The 19,784-nt window shown below is 38.8% G+C and overlaps 1 protein-coding gene across 2 annotated transcripts in view; it reads right to left on the minus strand.

Moving 5' to 3' along the window:
• Positions 1 to 3,570: 3,570 nt before the first annotated feature.
• The window catches only part of LOC129185646 (A disintegrin and metalloproteinase with thrombospondin motifs 16), a 64,252-nt gene continuing 48,038 nt past the window's right edge, over positions 3,571 to 19,784 (minus strand). For both annotated transcript variants that reach the window (XM_054782973.1, XM_054782974.1), the window contains 6 exons: positions 9,559 to 9,763; positions 6,923 to 7,117; positions 6,778 to 6,834; positions 6,494 to 6,691; positions 5,654 to 5,801; positions 3,571 to 4,719 (listed from right to left, as the gene is read on the minus strand). In XM_054782973.1, coding sequence (XP_054638948.1) covers positions 4,604 to 4,719; positions 5,654 to 5,801; positions 6,494 to 6,691; positions 6,778 to 6,834; positions 6,923 to 7,117; positions 9,559 to 9,763 — 919 coding nt within the window. In that variant the 3' untranslated portion in view covers positions 3,571 to 4,603. The remainder of the gene's footprint in view (positions 4,720 to 5,653; positions 5,802 to 6,493; positions 6,692 to 6,777; positions 6,835 to 6,922; positions 7,118 to 9,558; positions 9,764 to 19,784) is intronic.

Consider the following 19,784-nt stretch of genomic DNA (forward strand, 5'->3'; position numbering starts at 1 on the left):
GAGCTACATTACCTAGCTATAATCTGCTGGAAATTATATGGTAAGAATAATGAAAACAAAAGATAAATTCCATCATTTATTTATAAAATACTAGGGCTGCAACTAATGATTATTTTTTTTTCAATTTTGTGTGTATTCATAGCGTATTCATAACAAGTTTGACGTAAACATGACGTTTTAGAAACTTATATAGAACGTTTCTCTAACTTATAGACAACTTATATCAACGAATGCGTAGCGTGTTGACGGTGTTCACAATTTATGCCCAACGCCTGTCACACCTTGACGATTCAGCCAGTTTATGCCAACGTATGAAAAATTTGGCCAATACGCTGGCGTACGTCGTAGTACGTCTAAGTCGTCCAAAAATGTTGTGCATGCATAAAACTTTTCCACGTATGTCAATGTATGATTCATACGTCCCGCATCCACGGGCAATAAGTTATGCTATCGTTGACACCCATTCCCACACGTTATTTGTAAGTTACGTACAAGTCGTATTACGTCAACATACCATGAGACAGAACTGTCTTCTTGGTGAGGGGAGATGGAGATGGAGGCTGTCGTGTTTGCATTTGCAGGTACCACTCATGGATTTGTGACTCGCTAAGGCAATAATAAAGTTGATAAGAAAATAAAAAAAAGTTGGTTTCATTCCCAGTGTCACAGTGCCCTCTACTGGTCAAGCTGCAAACTTACCTGCAAATGCAAACACGACAGCCTCCATCTCCTCTCCCCTTGCCAAGAAGACAGTTCTGTCTAAAGGTATGTTGACGTATTACGACTTGTACGTAACTTACAAATAACGTGTGTGAACGGGCGTCAACGATCGCATAACTTATTGTCCGCGGATGTTGGATGTATGAATCATACGTTGACATACGTTGAAAAGTTTTATGCAGGCACAAAATTTTTGGACGACTTAGACGTACTATATACAACGTATGCCGGCGTGCTTCCGCGTGCTGTTAACATATACAAAACTTACCCATAACTTATTCGACGTATGCCAGCGTATTGGCCAAATTTTTCATACGTTGCCGTGAGCTGGCTAAATCGTCAAGGTGTGACAAGGCGCTTAGTTGATTAATCTGAAGCTTGTTTGGAGAAATCAAGTAATCGGTTAGGCCCTAGATGGACCAAAACAACATGCGGCAAACACAAACAGTTAGTTTGATCAACAACATATCAGAAAAATGTTGATCACTGTTTTCCAAAGTCAACGCTAATGTGCGGGAATATCTTGTTTTGCCTAAAACACCAAGATAATATGCTTGTGAATATTTCCATTCATCCAGGTCATTTTATTCTCAGCGCATTGAATCGGTCGCACTGTTCAGGTTGCCTTAGAAGACGTTTCACGACTCATCTGAGCAGGCTTCATCAGTTCATGCTCAATGACTAGGTGGGACAGCCCTAGATAATACAAAGATAATAGGTCTGCTTTCATGGATGACAAAGGACATTCAAAATATTCATGTCAGAGGTTAAAATCAGAGGGTATGTACATTTTTAAATCAACAAGCAATTAATCAAATAACTAAATAGTTGTCAATTAATTGGATCATTGATTAATCATCAATTCATTGATTAATTGTCGCAGCTCTAATGATATACATCTATTTACAGAGTTTGGAAAAAGTCTGGAGAAAGTCTGGAAAAAGTACAGAATTTTGAAATGTCAAATTTGCAGGAACCCTGAAAGTAAATTTTTGCAATTTTTCAACTGATTTTGATCAGGAATGTATGAATCGTTCAGTTGTCGTAAAGCCCACCATTACAAACACCTTATCTGATTTTGGCGACTGTTGAACAGTGACTGTTGTAACACATTGATTAGTTCCAGTCTCTCTTTAATTGCCATTGTTCACTCGCTACAAAAGAAACTCACATGCTAATGGTCAACGAGAGTTGTGATAGCTCACAAAGTTGATGCTCCGGAAAACAGTGGCAGAGAATTGCATGTAACATGCTGAACTCCAACGAACGCCCATAAAAAAATCAAGACGGCGTTGGAGGGGACGGCGTGGTGACTTCGTAGGAGCATAACACAAGCTTAAGAACAATATGTGCGTTGACGTCAGAGTCTCCAGAAGTCTCCAGTAACAACTCTTTTTGAGAAAGAACTTTGTCACTAAATATAGCAACAATGTAGCTAAGTTGGCAATACTGGGTGGGCCAGTGCATGACACGATTGCAGGCAAATGCACATGCACGCATTCAACATAGCACGGTCATAGATTGCCTGTCATGCAATCACTCCTCGCAGGTTATTCATGAAAACCAACACATAATAGAAATTAAATACAAAGACTCAAAATAACCCAACACACGGCTCACTTGTTCACCCGTGACTACATTTGTGTGTGTGATAAAGGCATGTCATTTAATTAATGAGTTTGCTCCTCTCGCAAGTAATTAATGACAGCCACCACTTTCCAAATAATCAGAGTTACTCGAAAAAAGACTGGAAATAATCCACAGTCGGGGACATTGCAGTAAAACAGCCGCGTAGAAGTGACGCGACAAGCAAAAGGGCTGTAGCACCATTGGTCTGTATGCGCGCAGGCGAGCGGAGGCCAGGAAAGGGAGGGAGAATCGCGCCCAAGTTCAGCATAGTACAAGTGACCTAGTGTGAGTATGCCCTAAATTGATTATTTGATTGCCCTCTGATGATGGGACCAGTGATAATGAAATCAAACATACAATAAGCAGTTTCCCATTCCTTTTACCAATATGGGAGGTTGTCGTCAGTTGGTTTCACACCACCAAGTGCTGTGATTGCCGCCAGTCCATCTTGATGAAAAGATAACTCTAACTTCAAGTAGACCACCTAAGTGTAGCTTCCAGGCAAAAAAGGGCTAACTCTTTTTAAACAGATGCAGTCAGAGATAGTGAAGTTTTGAACTAGGCTAAGTAAGACCTGGTTTAAGTGACATTTTGCCAGTTACCAGATTTATCTTGATCACACTGCACTGTTTACAGGAAGCTGCTGTCTGAGAGCCATTGTCGTATAAACATAAATACTTCATCCACAGCCCTCTTTCTACTTTTAGGCTTAAACTGCTTTTTCACCAGAAAATAACATTTTGAAAGCCAACTATGACCTTTGAACAGTATCATCACAACGTCATTGTTCTTTCCTCTTGCCATATGCAATTAAATCAAGTTTTGACTTGACAGGGGTGCAGACAGGACATTCCACAAACTTCAATCTGACATTGTGTGTGGTTTATTTCTCAGCAGATGGCATGAATTAAGCATTTTCTCCGTCTATGAACGTCATAAAAGACACAGCACGACACAGACAGATGCATGAACTTTGGAGTGATGGTTGACGACGAGGAAAATATCTCTCACAGCAACACTGTCTTCATATTAAATATGCTTATTGAGGACGTAAGGCGCCGAGGAAGTAATGTGTCATACATTTTAATGTTTAAGTGTCGCAAGGAGGTGGTCATAACGACTGTGAGCTGTAAGGAATACAATTTAGACTGAAACAACTGACATGCAGACATGGTGCACATTAATTTTATTGACATTGTAAACATCACTGTAACATTGCACAAGCCAGTAGCGGTCAGTTCTTCAAAAACATGGCCATGGTATAATACAGTAATTCTGGGCCTGTAATATGCATTCTCACGGTATAGTACGTTCTTTACTTTCTACCTGGAACTGTGGGATTTGAAGTAATAAAGTAAGTAATAAAAAAGGTTACCGTTCATATTAACACATCTATCACTGTCTATCACTGTTGTCAGTCATTTTTTTATTCTCCAAAAATATAATTTGTTTTCAATTTAAATGGAGGCATGTCAGCCTTTTATGAAACAAAATACAAAATACAAATGGGCTAAGCATAGAGTAATAAAAGGTCACAGTTATACTGCTTATTAATACAGTCTTCCAGCAATGCTGTATTGTAAAGCCAATAAATAACACAAACAGTACTGTACATGGGTCACAAAATGCATGTGTTCAATCATGAAACTTGAGGATGTCACATTGCAATGTGGTGACAAACAACACTGTAGCACCGCTGAGTAAAGACCGAGCATACTCAATCATTCAAGGATTGCTTTTTTTAAAACCTTGCCAATACAAAGGATCACGCTATTGCAAAATCCATTTTGGATTTTTCTTCAAGTTTTACAGTAAAATTAATTTGTTGCTGCGTCCCTTTTCATTATTTCTAAATCATCAAGCATTGTAGTGCCAACAAAGATGCATCATATGTTGGAAGCTCTCCTTTGTTTGACTGGGAGTTGTGGTTTCCTTGGCAATTTTCAGGGATCAATTGGTTCGGACAAGTCAGTCATTTCAACTTCCCCAGTTTGTTAGTTCTTCCAAACTTCTTGATCACATTTCCGTACCGCACTATCAGCATGAAGGTCATGTATTTGGATGTCCCGCATCTCAGAGAGAGTAACAACCATCGAGGCTCTCTGGCACTTCCACTGAAATGTCCTTTGTATTTTAGTGCTTTTCACATGCGTAATGCACAAACACGACTTGTCAAGCAAGGGCATCAAGTACAGTATTTTAACTTCGTAACTACCTTCCTGTCTGTGTCACAGACAAAGTCACTCCTCTGTGATTATAGGTTTGATCTGGAACAGGACTGACAGCACTGTTTGCCATAAAATTTGTGGTTGCACACTCCATGCTGGGGCACCAAATAACACCAATTGAAGTAATCCCGGCATGCCAGGTCTGTGGGAGGAAAAAAGTAAATTCTATCAATTTAAAGGATAACATTTATAATTTATTGTCATTACATTTATAATTTCCATCCATTCATCCATTTTCCATGCCGCTTCTTCTCATTAGGGTTGTGGGGGTATGCTGGAGCCTATCCCAGCTGCTTTCGGGTAAAAGTCTAGTCTGATACAAAGATGATAGGTCTGCGGGGTACAGCCTGGACTGGTCGCATGGTCAGTTGCAGGGCACATATAGACAAACAACCATTCACACTCACATTCATACCTATGGACAATTTAGAGTCGCCAATTAACCTAACCTGCATGTTTTTGGAATGGGGGAGGAAACCAGAGTACCCGGAGAAAACCCACGCATGCACGGGGAGAACATACAAACTCCACACAGAAATGCCCCAAGGGAGAATCCAACCCAGGTCTTCCTGATCTCCAGACTGTGACTGTGTGGCCAACATGCTAACTACTAGACCACCGTGCGGCCCATTTATAATTTATTTTCATTAATCTATTTTGTTTATTTATTTAGTATGTACAAACACTGAACAATTTATTAGGTTCACTTGCACAGTCTACTTGAGATCTACCCATCCATCCATTTTCTATACCGCTTGTCATCACTAGGGTTGTGGGTATGCTGGAGGCTATCCTACCTGTCTGTGGATGAGAGGTGGAGTACACTCTGGATTGGTCGTACTTGATAACCAATACACACTTTAATTAATGTGACGGTATGTATATTATTGTGGTTATATTTTACAGTTCACACAGAGGTGTTTGTAATATTTTGTTAAGTGTATTTAGCCATGTGAGGGGGGAAAATGCTCGACAGACCCCTCGGTCTGTGTTGCTAGATTAATACGTATCTGTTAATTACAGTTTGTGTATCAGATTTCATCGGACACCTTATAATCATAGATTTGGTTCAGTACCTTTTTTGTCAGGTTGCGGGCAGAAGTTGGTATTGCAAGCCTGGGACATTGAGGGTTTCAGATGGTGGGCACAGCCAGAAAAAGGCTTCCCCTGTACAAGACACTGGACCATCCTTGCTTGCACTCCACCTCCACATGTCACTGTACACTGTAGAGTACAAAGAAAATTGTCTTTATCATGACATGTCCTTGATTTAACTACATTTACAATTACAGCTGCATCTAAAGATTATTTTCTTCGATGATTGATCTGAGGCTTGCTATTTCGATTAATCGAGTAGTCAATTCGGCCCAAGATGGACCAAATCAATATGAACCACACAGTTAGTGGTTTGGTCTGCAACATATCAGAAAAGATGTCAATCACTGTCGTCCAAAGTCAAAGCTGATATCTGTGAATTTCTTGTTTTGCCTAAAACACAAAGATAGTAAGCCTGTTTTCATGGATGACTAAGGAAATAAAAATATTAATTATTAAACATTTTCACACTGGACTGTTCAGGTTGCCTTAGAAGATGTTTCACCTCTCATCTGAGCAGGCTTCATCAGTTCATGCTCAATGACTAGGTGGGACAAACACTAGTCTGACTAGGTAGGACAGCCCTAGTCTGCAATCTGCTCTCATGAATGAAGAAGGACATTAAAAATATTCACATATGAGAGGCTCAAATCAGAGGATATTTACATTTTTAAATAAAAAAAAACAATGAATCCAATACCAAAATAGTCGATTAATTGGAAAATCAATTAATCGTAAATTAATCACTTAATTGTTGCAATGTTACAATGTAACACTCACAAAGACAGTGAAACATGATATTCTTTACTGTTGTCCCTTACCTGAGACCAAGGTGATGCGTGCCATTCTGGTCGTGGTAGAGGTGCACGAGTGTAGTGATGTACATTCCATCGCTGAACTGATGGGGTAGTTCGAACTGGACACTCTACTAAGATGCAGTGCCGCTGCAGCTCAACTATGGGTCTGGGGATATGATGGCACTTTTTAGCTGCAAGCTCTCTGTATTTGCCTGCTGTGTCCTTTTGGTGGGAAACCAGAAAGTTGGAAAATTAACTACACCTTCTGACAACATTAAAACACCTGTAAAAATATGTACTATACGTACCTTTTCTGCACACTTGATGAAACGTGCTTGATAGCCACCACCACATGTTACTGAACACTGCAAAGTCAATAATAATGAACAGGCTGTTAATGTATTTCTATTTATCTATATAACGCATAAGTAGGCTCATCAAGAAGTACTGTACCTCTTGCCACGTTGAGACAAACCACTGGACTTTACGTTGTTTCTGGCAACGTTTGATGAAGCAAGATTCTTGACTTGCAGGTTTGGGCAGGCCTGCGCACAAACTGTCTGCCAGTGTCTGCGACTGTGTATCTGTGTTGGGTCTTGTGCAGAGCACTGTCCTCTTCCTCAAACCATTGCCACACTTGCGAGAACACTGCCGGATATAAAAGAATAACGATTATTACTTGACAGGTTTGTGCAAGACATACAGTAGACAATTACTCTAATGATGCATGATTTACTTTGCATGAAAGTGAAATTACCTTACACAAAACATTTCAAAGTCAGAAATGTATCCAGTCTCCATGGTTTTGAGGTTAGAGAAATTTTTATTTATAGTACCATAGGCGCACTTTAAAGCCTTTAATTTTCTCAAGCGCTCCGCTTGACTGACAGTCGGACCATTTCCCGCTGACACAGGGAAGTAATATGTACACTACGTACGCTGGCAGCGATAAACCAATCAGAGAACATTACGTAATACGTACAGTACGTACACTGGCAGCAATAAACCAACCAGAGAACATTACGTAATACGTACAGTACGTACGCTTACCTCCGCCACGCCTCTGGTAGGTATACTACCGATATGCTGCAAAACATTTGTGAAGTGAAGCAAATGAAGCAAATTAATTTGGAGCTTGCCATCACTTCGGGAGGATTAACAAAAGAACTCCAACCACTGGACATTGGTGTAAACAGGGCGTTCAAGGTGAAGTTGCGAACGCCGTGGGAGAGATGGATGAGAGACGGTGAACACACCTTTACTAAGACCGGGAGGCAACGCCGTACGAGTTACGCCACCATATGTGAATGTATTGTGGCTGCGTGGGCTAAGGTGTCTGCTTTAACTGTTGTCCGAGCTTTCGCGAAAGCCGGCATCATTGCTGAGCAGCCACCCGACAACGAGACTGACTCCGACAATGATGAGAGTGAACCCGGCATGTTTGTTGGCAAAATTGCCCAGCTGTTCAATTCAGATACCGAAGATGAGGACTTTGATGGTTTTGTGGAAGAAGATTGATTAAAAAATATGGTCGGTGTCCTGTATTGTTAAATCGTAGAATAAAGTTCAACTAATCTCACTGTTTTGCTTTCCTTGCCTATTTTTTGTAGACGGTTTCTTTTAGCATGTGCCTTATAATACGGTGCGCCTTATGTATGGGTTAAGTACAGAAATAGACCACGTAATTGAGACTGCGCCTTATTATCCGTTGTGCCTTATTGTGCGGAAAATATGGTATTTTATACATTAGTTCTGCTTAGGGTGAAACGATTCCTTGAGTAATTCAAGTACCTTGATTACAAAAAAAAAATCAAGGATTTTTTTTTCTCCTTTGAAGAATCGAAATGCACTTACTGTATATATTCTATATTTATAGTAGGAGGACTTGGTCATTTTAAAAGTAGCTCACAGGCTGAAAAAGTTTGAGCACCCCTGGGCCAAGACATGTGCCCACTGACCATAGTGGATAAATACAGTTTGTATTTCCTATGTAAAATGCGAATTTAAGGAATAAAACAATAAATTATCTATAAAAAATGAAATCCATACGTCGTTCATTATTAAGTGAAATGTCGTATTCACGATTGCTCTTTAAACAAGCAAAAATATGTTTTATCCGATTACTCGATTAATCGAAGAAACTTTCAGTAGAATACTTCAATAATATTACTAAATTATTCAATAGCTGCGGCCCTAGTTCTGCTGTTAGTAAATGTAAACAACGAAAGTTGCAAGATATAACTGTCAATAATAATTCCCACAAAAATTTAAGGTGTTGGTGACAACTGAAAACAACTGAAGGAAAAGAAAACATGGCCACTGTCTTCCGTAAATTGAAGTTTTAAAGTGAAATATTGTGTAGTATCTGAGTAGTTTTCGTGTTTTAGTGTAGTGTAGTTTGTGATTTCAGCTGATTACCTACTGTACAAATAAAATTGTATGTGATAGTATAACCTTCTCCATTACGCTTTGTGCTCGGCAGCGGTTACAATCCCCGACAGTTTTAGACAACAACAAAACATTGGGAAAACCAACCATTAAGACAAACACACCATTGCCTTACAATATTACATTGTATTGAACAGGCTGTAGGCCTTTAGGCAAGGCCAACAACAACCCACATTCTCCAAAGAGTACTTGACAGCATCAAATATTCGTTGATATAGTCCTGCAAGTCAAGTTATGTGACACATAGCGTTTATCAACATCTTGAAAGAGTTTTGCCATATCCAGGTACATTTGTCATTGCAGTGGCAATGTGGAAGTGGAAGAAAAAACACTTGTGGCAAGTACTGGTGATACTGTGTTTGGGGTTACAGAGCATAGTATAGGGGTTGGCCAGAGAACCTAATAGGATAAGTCTCAGTGGGCTCATGGAGATTTTAAAGCTATTGAGATCATTGTCATAAAATGTAGCACTGTTAGAAGTCTTAAGACCAGGATGTGTGTAGCTTGTACAGGAAATGTGTTTCTGCTTAGGAAAATGTTTTGTTAGTTTTTACTATTACATCACATCATCATTTTACTCTTACATTCTCGTATGTACACTTAAACCTCCTTTGTGGAAGAACTTTCACGCATATGTTTACCTGTGACCACGGCCCCAATTTCCAAACTGGTGGACAGCTGCGGGTGCTGCAGGCCTGCCTCCTTGCTGGGGCTGGCTGAGAACAGTGAGAGTCAGCAGTGGTGTCTTCTTTGGTCTGACTGCTTCTTTGGACACAGTGGACCTGCCGTGTCTGCTCCCCTCCTCCGCAGCTTTGACTGCACGCCCCCCATTCCCCTACAGACCAGCTGGGAAAACACAACATAGCCTGCTGAGTCAACAAGCCCAGGCTTCCAATCCCTTATTCACATGGCTGGAGTTCACAAATGACAGTGTGATAACTGTACACATTTTTAAGACCTTTCCTTATCACAACTTTGCTCCTCGCTTGAGTGATAAAGGCTCCCCTCTCAAAGAATGAAAACAGAACATAGTAGCCTCGTGAAGGAAGAATTATTGGCATTGTTGGATTTTACTTTATTCATCTGATGAAACCACGACTGGCAAGAGTGTGTACGTGTCACAAAATTATTTTGTTTTCACCGTTTGTAAGTAGAAAGTCATAAAAATGTTGTTTTGGCAGACAGTATGAAAACGCAAACTTTAGAAAACCTTTCGTAAAATGGTGTGTTAGCATTCCTGTCTAGACACTGACAATTGCTTATTTTCATTAAACATACATTATGCATCCATCCATCCATTTTCTATGCCGTTTATCCTCACTAGGGTCGAGGGGTATGCTGGAACCTATCCCAGCTGACTTCGGCGAGAGGCGGGGTACACCCTGGACTGGTCGCCAGTCAATCGCAGACATACAGTATACATACATTCAAAACATCAATCAGTAGTTTAAAAAAACAAATTATTGCATGAATTGGTGTAAAACCAGCTTTTAAACACGCATATAAACACCTTAATTACAGTAGGTTGTGTTTGGCTTTTTAAAGGTCGGATTAACATACCTACATTATGTGATTGGAAACTTGCTCTCTCTCTTGCGTGTCTGTGCTATTGGAGCAGAGCCAGCGTTCGGCATAGCCGGATGTAACCCACAATAAATTGTGGCCAAGTGGGTCATAATTGTGTAGAAATTGCTTAATGTTTGCTGTATGCACATTGTTTGTAGTGGTTCAAGCTAATATGTGTCAATGTTCAGTGGTTGTTGCTTGTAGCTGTTCACGCTAATATGTGATCATGTTGCTACGATATAAATTTTTGCCGGGTCGCTCATGAATGTGGAGAAAAACAGACAACTGTGTCTACCTTTAGTGGCTATTAATGACAAAGTTCAGTAAATATGAATGGAAGAAGTCAAAGGTTCATACTTTATTGATGTAAAAAAACACTGCGGCGACCTGTATTGTTTCTGAGCAAATTGCTAGCAATCCAGGTCAAGATGCTCATCATAAATGAAATAGAGGGCAACATAGGGCTGGGCGATATATTGATATTTTTTAAATATCAATATTTACTTTTACTATTTTTAGATAAGATCTTTTTTTGTGCATTTGCACAAAGCTTTAAAATTTCATAAAACATCCTCACGTTAAGTATTTATTTTAATAAACAGCTTGACACGCGTATTTGACTTTGATTTTGTCAAAACTCACTTTGCTTAAAAATGTCGTGATATATATCGATATTCAACCTAATTATACAATATCTGGATATGAGTTTTGGTCCATATCACCCAGCCTTAGGGCAACAGTTGCCTGGCAGATAATTGAATTATGCAATCACTTCAATGGAGACATAATTGATAGTACAGCACAATGTAGTTTGTTGAATTCCTTCTCATGCACATTTGCAGACGAGACACGGAGTCAGAGAGCAACTAGCAACTAGCTCTCTGAAAACAAGCCCAAAACAACAATAAGCTTGGGAATTTGCAAGCATCATGCATATACAGTAGCTCATAAGAGTTAAATTTAAGAGTTGATATGTAGCAACTGACATGCTTGTCTTGATAATAACCAAAATCACTTAAGTTTTTACATGAATAGCTATGGCATCGTACTTCCAAAACATGTAACAGTTATGAGATATTTTTGTTGTCATTGTTATATTTGTCCAAACAAAAGGTACTGTTAGTTGTATCAGGCATTAAAATGAACAACAAAACTGAAGAAACAAGGGTGGTCTAATCATTTTTTCCATGACTGTATAACTCAAAAGATGATTTTATTTAATTTAAGGCAGCAGGAGTTTGGATCACAGACAGTCCCCACTGGGGCCCTCCAGTACCAGTCCCAGGCCCAGTTACATGTGAGGGTTGCATCAGAAAGGACATTCAGTGTTAAAACTGAGCCTCACCAATATATTTAAATACAAAAGAAAAACTTGCTGTCGTGATCCCTAATGGTTGAATGACCCAATAGAAAAATGGGAATGATAAAATAATGAGCATTTCGTGATTAACTTTTTTCATCTGCAACAATTCCCATCTTGTGTCAGCTATCATTCCAAGTGATCTATCCATCCACATTCTTTACTGTGAAAGGCAGGGTACACCCTGGACTGACCCAATTCACACCTATGGACAATGTTGAATCATGATTGAAATGTTTTCGGACTGTTGGAAGGAAGCATACGCAGAGTCAACACAGAAAGGTCCGGAGCTGAGATTAGAACCCGCATCTTCTTCCCTCAACACTGAACAATAATCCTGTGAAAGTTTCAAGAAAAATGGTAGAGCAGAGACAAGAATGATAATCCATTACTGTAACTACCAGTCTTTTTTGGGTCTCCTTTTATCATTGACATCTGACACACTGCAAGCAGTATGACCCTCAGGCTTAACTTGCTAAGGTGCTTGGCATTTACTCATGGCTGACTGGATTCAGAGCAAGTTAGAACAACCCAAATTCAGTGCTTTGACTGTAACTTAAACCCACAAAAAAGCTTTAAATGCTTCTTGCTTCATCTCTGCACTCATCTCCACTAGAGCCAAACATCATCACATGTGGCTTTTATAACTTCATATTTCGTTAAGCCTCTTAACAAATGTGTTGCAAGCTGTACAGTCTTAGTGTTCTTCGACCCAAATGATTGCTTATTGGGTCAAAATAATGTCACATGAGGTGCAGGTTTTATTAATGCAATATATTTCACTTGCCTAATCCTTGTTCGGTGACCTATTAAAAACAAGCCAAATCTGCAGTGCCCTCCAAAAGAATTGGAACAGTGAGGTCATTTTCTTTATTTTTGCTGTAGACTGAAAAACATTTGGGTTTGATCAAAAGATAAATATGAAACGAGAGAGCAGCATTTTTTGTTTTTTTTTCCCCCAGGTATTTACATCTGAATCATAGGACGGAGTATTAGGGCCGCATTGGAAAAAAAAAAAAATCTGAGATTTCGAGAATAAAGTCGTAAATTTACAAGAATAAAGTCGTAAATTTCTGAGAAAAAAAGTTGTAAATCTACCAGAAAAAAGATGTAAATTTACGAGAATAAAGTAGTAAATTCACGATAAAAAAGTAATACATTTACGAGAAAAAAAACGAATATTACGAGAATAAAGTCGTACACTTACGAGAAAAAAGTTGTAATATAACGAGAATAAAGTTGTGAATTTACGAGAATAAAGTTGTGAATTTACGAGAATAAAGTCGTAATATTACGTGTCATACGTGTCAGAGGGAAAATAGAGCATAGCTCTTCAGGAAGGTAGGAAGCTTTCTTTTATTTACAAAATCGCAGCAAAATTAAGCAGTTGAACACAAACAGATTAGAATGTCTAGCTCTTCTCACTTCTGCCTTCCTTCCCCCGCTGCCTCCACATGCCCGAGGCCAAAGGTCACATAAGTCGCCACTTTTCATAGCTGTCTCAGGCAATGGCTGTTACGACGGAGTATTAAAAAATGAGATTTCGAGAATAAAGTTGTACATTTACGAGAATAAAGTCGTAAATTTATGAGAATAAAGTTGTAAATGTACTTTTTTTTCTCGTAAATGTATGACTTTGTTCTTGTAATATTATGACTTTTTTCTCGTAAATTCACGACTCTTTTCTTATAGATTTACTACTTTATTTGCATAAATTTACCACATTTACATTTTTAATGTGCCCAAAAGTCATGGAACTTGTGAATGACAGTTGTTTTGTTGCCCATGTACAGTATGTCCTGTTCCATATACTATTCCATGTACTTATTCAATCAGTAAATAACACTGAATGTCTTGTACGTCATGGGAGGTACCTATTACGATGATAAAGCCCTAAAAGAAAACCCTCAGAAAAACACCAACAGTGTTCCATTTACATAACTGACCTGTATATTAACAAAGCTACAGCGATATTGTTATTATAGCAGCTAACACGAAAAACTATCTTTATCTGGTGGAGTAACACGACACCTCGCTAGTCTCAGCGTCGCTCACAACGCCTCAAGCCACTGCAATGGGACAGACAGAATAGTGGATACTACTGGCTCTCAATTTTGCGACGATGACTCAACAAGATGCTCGTTTGCTGTCAGCATTTTTTACCTGAGGACTGGAGCACAAGTATTGTGGTGAAAGACACATCCATCCTAATAAGAGCGGACATTGTAAGTGTCGTCGCTGTTTCTATGCTGCTGTTGTTGACAGAAGTAGCGTTAGCTATATGGGCTGTGTCGAATCAATGCGCCAGGAAAGAAGTTCCGGTCATGTTTTAAATGATCAAAATACGGCAAATGTGAAATATGTGTTCATGTTTCACATAAGGATTGCGGATGATGGGCAAAATTTTTAAAAAAGTGCAGTTTTCTTTTAAGTCATGATTACACTGAGAGCCACCTCATGTCTTTCCAGAGCTAAGACATATTTGGACATGTCACTCTCAAAAATAAATTCAACCCTGGATTTTTGCATTTGTATTTTTCCATAAGTATTTTATTTGTTAGTTGGCGATTTCCTGTGAGGTGTTACTTGGCTTCTAGTGGTCATGTGATAGCTTCCGCTCAGATTATTTACTTACTTAATACAGTTATAAGTCACTCAGCTGTGTGTAAAACATCTTATGGCTTTGTTGCTTTACCTAGTTACAACCTAAATCGCAATTAGGTAAATTAATTAAATCAAGTTCATTTAAGTCATTAATGCAATACAGAAGACATACACTGTACATTAATTCCAGTCGCAATATGTATTAATTGGAACTTTGGTTCCCTCACAAGCATAATGTAAGATCAGATGAGCAGGTCAGTTACACAATCCCTGCATATAAAGGCTCAAATATCCTCTGGTCTCCGTGACACAGTCTAGCTTCTCACTGGGAACATTAAATAACCCCAGACTAGCATTAATGGGTGGGTCGCAGAATGGGAAGCCCCACACTTGTCTAAGTATGTGTGTGTAAGTGAGTGTCTTAGTGTTACAGTACAGTGTGTATCTCGGTTAATATTTCACACTGGAAGACAGAATGATATCATTGTCTAAAAGTGAGAAGACATCAGAGATCGTTTCCCATGATGTAATCCCACCTTCATCTAATGTACAATTTCAAGTGAAATACCTGTAAAGCCTCAGATTAGCAGAACCATGACGAGATAGACTAACGTCAACAGCAGGATTGTCATTTTGAACATTTTGGTCCATACAGCACAGCAGCTTTACCTCAGATGACAGTTTATGCACAAAGAGAGCCCGCAAAATGTGGGCAAGTGGTGTAGAATAGATTTAAACATTTTCCCCCCAAAACATCGAAACACTGGGGCATGTTTCAGATTGGTTTACATTCCAGCAGATGGAAAGTGAAGCATGATATACGAAATGCAATCGCTAAGAAAACTATAACATCAAACAAATCTCCATGCAAACATTTGCATTATCAAATCCAACATCTGATGCAAATAACAACGTCAAAGCAGTCTGGAAGCTTCAAGCGAAAATAAAGATTGTCTGTCAGTAGTAATTAGTATTGTTTTTCCATTCAGAAACACATTCAGAATTTAAACTTCAAATTTTAACTTCAAATAATGAATGTCTAGTTAGTCGTTAGTTTTGATCACACATGCCAACAATAACTTAAATGTCAACAATTTCCCACGATATAGTAAGGTATTTTTTCGCATTTTCGCATTTTTTTTCACATACAATATGCTTTGCATTTATGACGTTCCTATAACCTTTCATTTAACTTTGACTCATGCACCATAGCAGACGGTATCGTTGGAAATGATTTATGTTTCGTCTCGTCGACTTAATTTATTTAGAAAATATACATACACAACTGCTATTTAGTTCTTCAAAACAGTGAACAATGGTTGGGGCGTGTGCTAGTTTGGGATAACAACAAAGTAAAACAATGAAATCACAACCTGATTTGAAACAGGTGATGTCAAGAAGCGATTTTAATTTTGATTTGGCCCAAAAGCACTGAATGAAAAAGGCCTTGCTCTTTTGATGATGGTCCATCAAACTGAATTTGATGCACTTATTGAAATGAAACAATGTGGTTCAGCCTGACTACGACCGGGGTTATAAATCATCCCACCAAATGGTCTAGCCATGAGGTCATTAATGTTACGCTTATAGTCCTCTTATTCCCTCTCATATTGATCAGGCACCGAACAAAACATACAACAAAAATCCTTTTCCATCTGCAACTGAGAAAAAAAACCTTAGTTATAACAGTCAGAAAAAACACGAATGACTTCATATTAAAAGCCATTATGATTCATACACCAAAAACACTACTTGTTAAGTTGTCTGAAATAATTACACTCACAGGGACATTATATTTGTCAGCCAGTATGACAGCTGTGGTCATCAAGCACGATTTTTTAAGGATGCTTGTTCCAAAATGTAAACATAGTTACGGAGTTTTACACCGAGGAGGTGTAAGAGGACAGGTGTAGAGGACAGAAAACCATTTTTCAAACAGCTGTAAATGCTATAAAATATGAGATTGTAAACGTAACCACGAGGAGTGTCACGAGACACCCAACTCACGAGACCAGATGATACATGAGATTGGGTCCAAGAGATCGGACGAGATTTTTAACATTATTTTTAAGAAAAGTACAATGCAATTGACAGTAATGTGCAAATGAGCTAATTTGCCAATCGACGTTAACTCCAGAAGTAGAAGAATGGCAACGTGCACCAAAGATGAAGAAAGTTGACCCATTTGTGTGTGAGAGCAGTGGCGAATTGCCACTTTGATTGGCTTATGTGTGCAAAGAGGGCGGTATTGTAGTTATAATGTATATGGTGCCACCAAAGAAGCCTTCCAGAAGCTAAGGACAGTAACAGGGTGATTAGAGAAGACGGTTGCCATTTATTGTTCAAGTATTTATCAGTAATACAGTGAAAATGAGAGGAAATGTGAGTATTTACTTTGCAAGTTGATTTTGGTGTGCGGCCATAAATTTTCTGCTTGCACTCCTAACAATTTACATTAGGGGCCACTGTGCTCCTAGAAAAAAAAGTTTGTCTGGGGCCCTGACCTGATAAAATGTCCAGAAAAAAGATTTAAAAGTACGTAAAAACCATACATGTCATTTTGGGGGTTACATTGTTACTATTCCTGAATGTTAAATAAAATGTCCCGAAACCCAAGCCCTAAGTATCAAACCAAAACCTAATTTTCTGTGCTTTGAATATGTCATGTTTGTGGAGTACTCTATGTTGGGGCAAGACCAAGACCAATGATTTGCTATTATATTCTCAAAAGAAGACTCTGCATATGTCATACAAAATGTAGTAATGTACTGACTTTCAGGATCAGAGGTCCCAACAAGCTTTTTGATGTGGGTGACTTTTGGCCCCAACATGGTATACAAATTGCAGCTGAGGAGCGAGGACTTTTTCCAGATATCCACAGGCAACATGCACCAACATTAGATCAGTGTATCAGTTAAATCCATGTATAAAAGGACAACCTGTCAGCAGTGTCCACTTTTATTTGCAATTATTTGGCTACTTTTGGATAAATGCTGTTGTTATTCCTTATGAGATGGGCATCTAATATATCTTTATTGGAGTCCTTGATGTAAAACAAACAAACAGGTTGGCTTACATGAAGCGAGGAACACATGCACCACAGCTGCACAAAATATTCTAAAGTAAAAGCAGTGCAAAAGAATCACTATTGCTGTAATGAATGGATTTTGCAATGACTGATTGCAATTGCTTTAAATGGCTTATGCATCTGTTTTGAAAAACATTTTCATCAAACATGTTAGTCATTAACATAACCTAAATTTTTCCTCATTCATGTTATCCCAAGTGTGTCATTCACTGATTTCCTTTCTAGTCTGGCCCTTTGTAACACTGTGCAGAGCAACAACTGACAAAGGGAGGGATACTTGCCAGTGGCGATGTGTCTTTATGTGCATGTGTTTTGTACATATTGAATGCCAAACACAGTGACTGAACCAGCTTATCATACAAACTAGGGATGAGCCAGATACTCTGTTACGGATAAAGCATTTTTGAGTACGAGCATGAAACGAGTACAGCTCGTTATTATCTATAATCGTGATGAGGAAAAATCCTCATTGGGTAACTACTCATGTATTCACTCTTCACGCTCTGTGATTGGCCAGTCACACACAGCAACCGCCCCTCCCTACAGCCAGAGAGAGGAGTATGCAGTGTTGAAAACAGCTCGTGTAGCGTTGGTCACTGCCTCAACTCCGGACGGGTATTTTTTTTGGTTTTCTTCAGCTCCTTGGTAAACTTGCTTCGTTACGTACGCGGTGCATTTGACAAGACATAGCTGTAAACGGCTCGTGTTGCGTAGGTCACTGCCAGTGTTTTTTGTTTTGTTTTGTTTTCATCTGCTTGCTTCTAATTTGGCCGGTGATATAAAGTCAGTTGGAAAACTTTACTCATAGTACTGAACGTGGTGCTTTTGAGAAAACTACAGTGGACAAGGCTGACAGATTATTTCCCTGTTTGCCATCACTATATGTTTGCATGAATCACCGACTTCACACAGATCATTAAAAATAATTAAATAATAAAGTCTTACAGATCACCTACACACATACGCAGTACACATATAGCTGAATAATAAACAATAAATATAGCAACTTCTGATCAATACATGTCAATTACAGGTTAAAAAAATGTACTGATTTAAGCCCCACACAATTCCGGACAAACCACACCCACTTCCCATCTATGCTCCGCCCACTCAGCACACCAATACGGATACAGCTAATTTAGATGGGTGAACAGATATAGATACAAATAGTGGTGTACTCGCTCATCCATAATACAAACCCACACATCAGGTACTTTTTTGGAAGAATTTAGTAAAAAATATGGCATAAAACAATAAGGACATTGAAATATGGATCACTTTTCTTGGACCATGGGTGTCACTGCTTGTGCAAACAAGTAAACACATAATTTGTTCATTACAGTGCATTAAATTGTTCTCAAGTCTTTAATTAAAGGGATAGTTCGGATTTTTTGACATGGAGTTGTATGATATACAGTATCTAAACTATCCCTTTAAGATGGTCATCCGGCGCTCTGGAACGGCCTTTTTTCAATTTCAGTAGTTCCACGATAAAGGATTTTTTTATTTTTAGCTAATCAAGCTAGCAGTGCATTTTGCTTAGCCTCATTGTTCCATCGACATCACATCCAATATAAAAAAAGATGTCTCCAGTGGATCCTGATAGCACTATTGTTTTGTATTAAGTTTGGGTCCACATGTGACTCTGTCCTCCCTCTGTTGTTGTAAACAAACACAGAAGCTAACAAGTCCTGACAGTTTGTGAGGTATCAGAGTGAACTGGATGAAGCCATAAACATAACATCCAGTTAAACTTCCCTTCCTTGCTGTTGCTCACACGCATGTTTTGGCCAAAATACAAATTATTTTTATATTATGTGAGAGGAAAGATTGTGTCATTATACAGCAGGTGCTTTGCTGGACTGGGAAAGGGTGGAGAAGACAGTCTCTGCTTGACATACTGTATTCTCTGTATTATGAGGAGATTGTGTGAGAAGTTTGGGAAAAAATGTTCAACCAATAAACACCTCTTCTTGATCTTGCATGCGTCTATTGTGCAGATGTGTGTCTATTGTAGGCCAATTACACAATGTAAATGTACACCATTAAAATGTGTGGGGGCGAGTGAAGATGAAAATGTCAGAAGGTTAGTAAACTCAAGACAAAAATACAAAATAACAGAAAGATGTCACTGTGAGAAAGGAAGGGTGAAAAAAAAGTACACGCATGCCTATTTTTTAACTCTCTTGTGCCTGGATATAGGATAACAACCATTTTTGCCTTATCAACAGCATGAGTGAAAGGGAAAA

The sequence above is a fragment of the Dunckerocampus dactyliophorus genome, chromosome 7 (genome assembly GCF_027744805.1).
Source record: "Dunckerocampus dactyliophorus isolate RoL2022-P2 chromosome 7, RoL_Ddac_1.1, whole genome shotgun sequence".
Lineage (NCBI taxonomy): Eukaryota > Metazoa > Chordata > Actinopteri > Syngnathiformes > Syngnathidae > Dunckerocampus > Dunckerocampus dactyliophorus.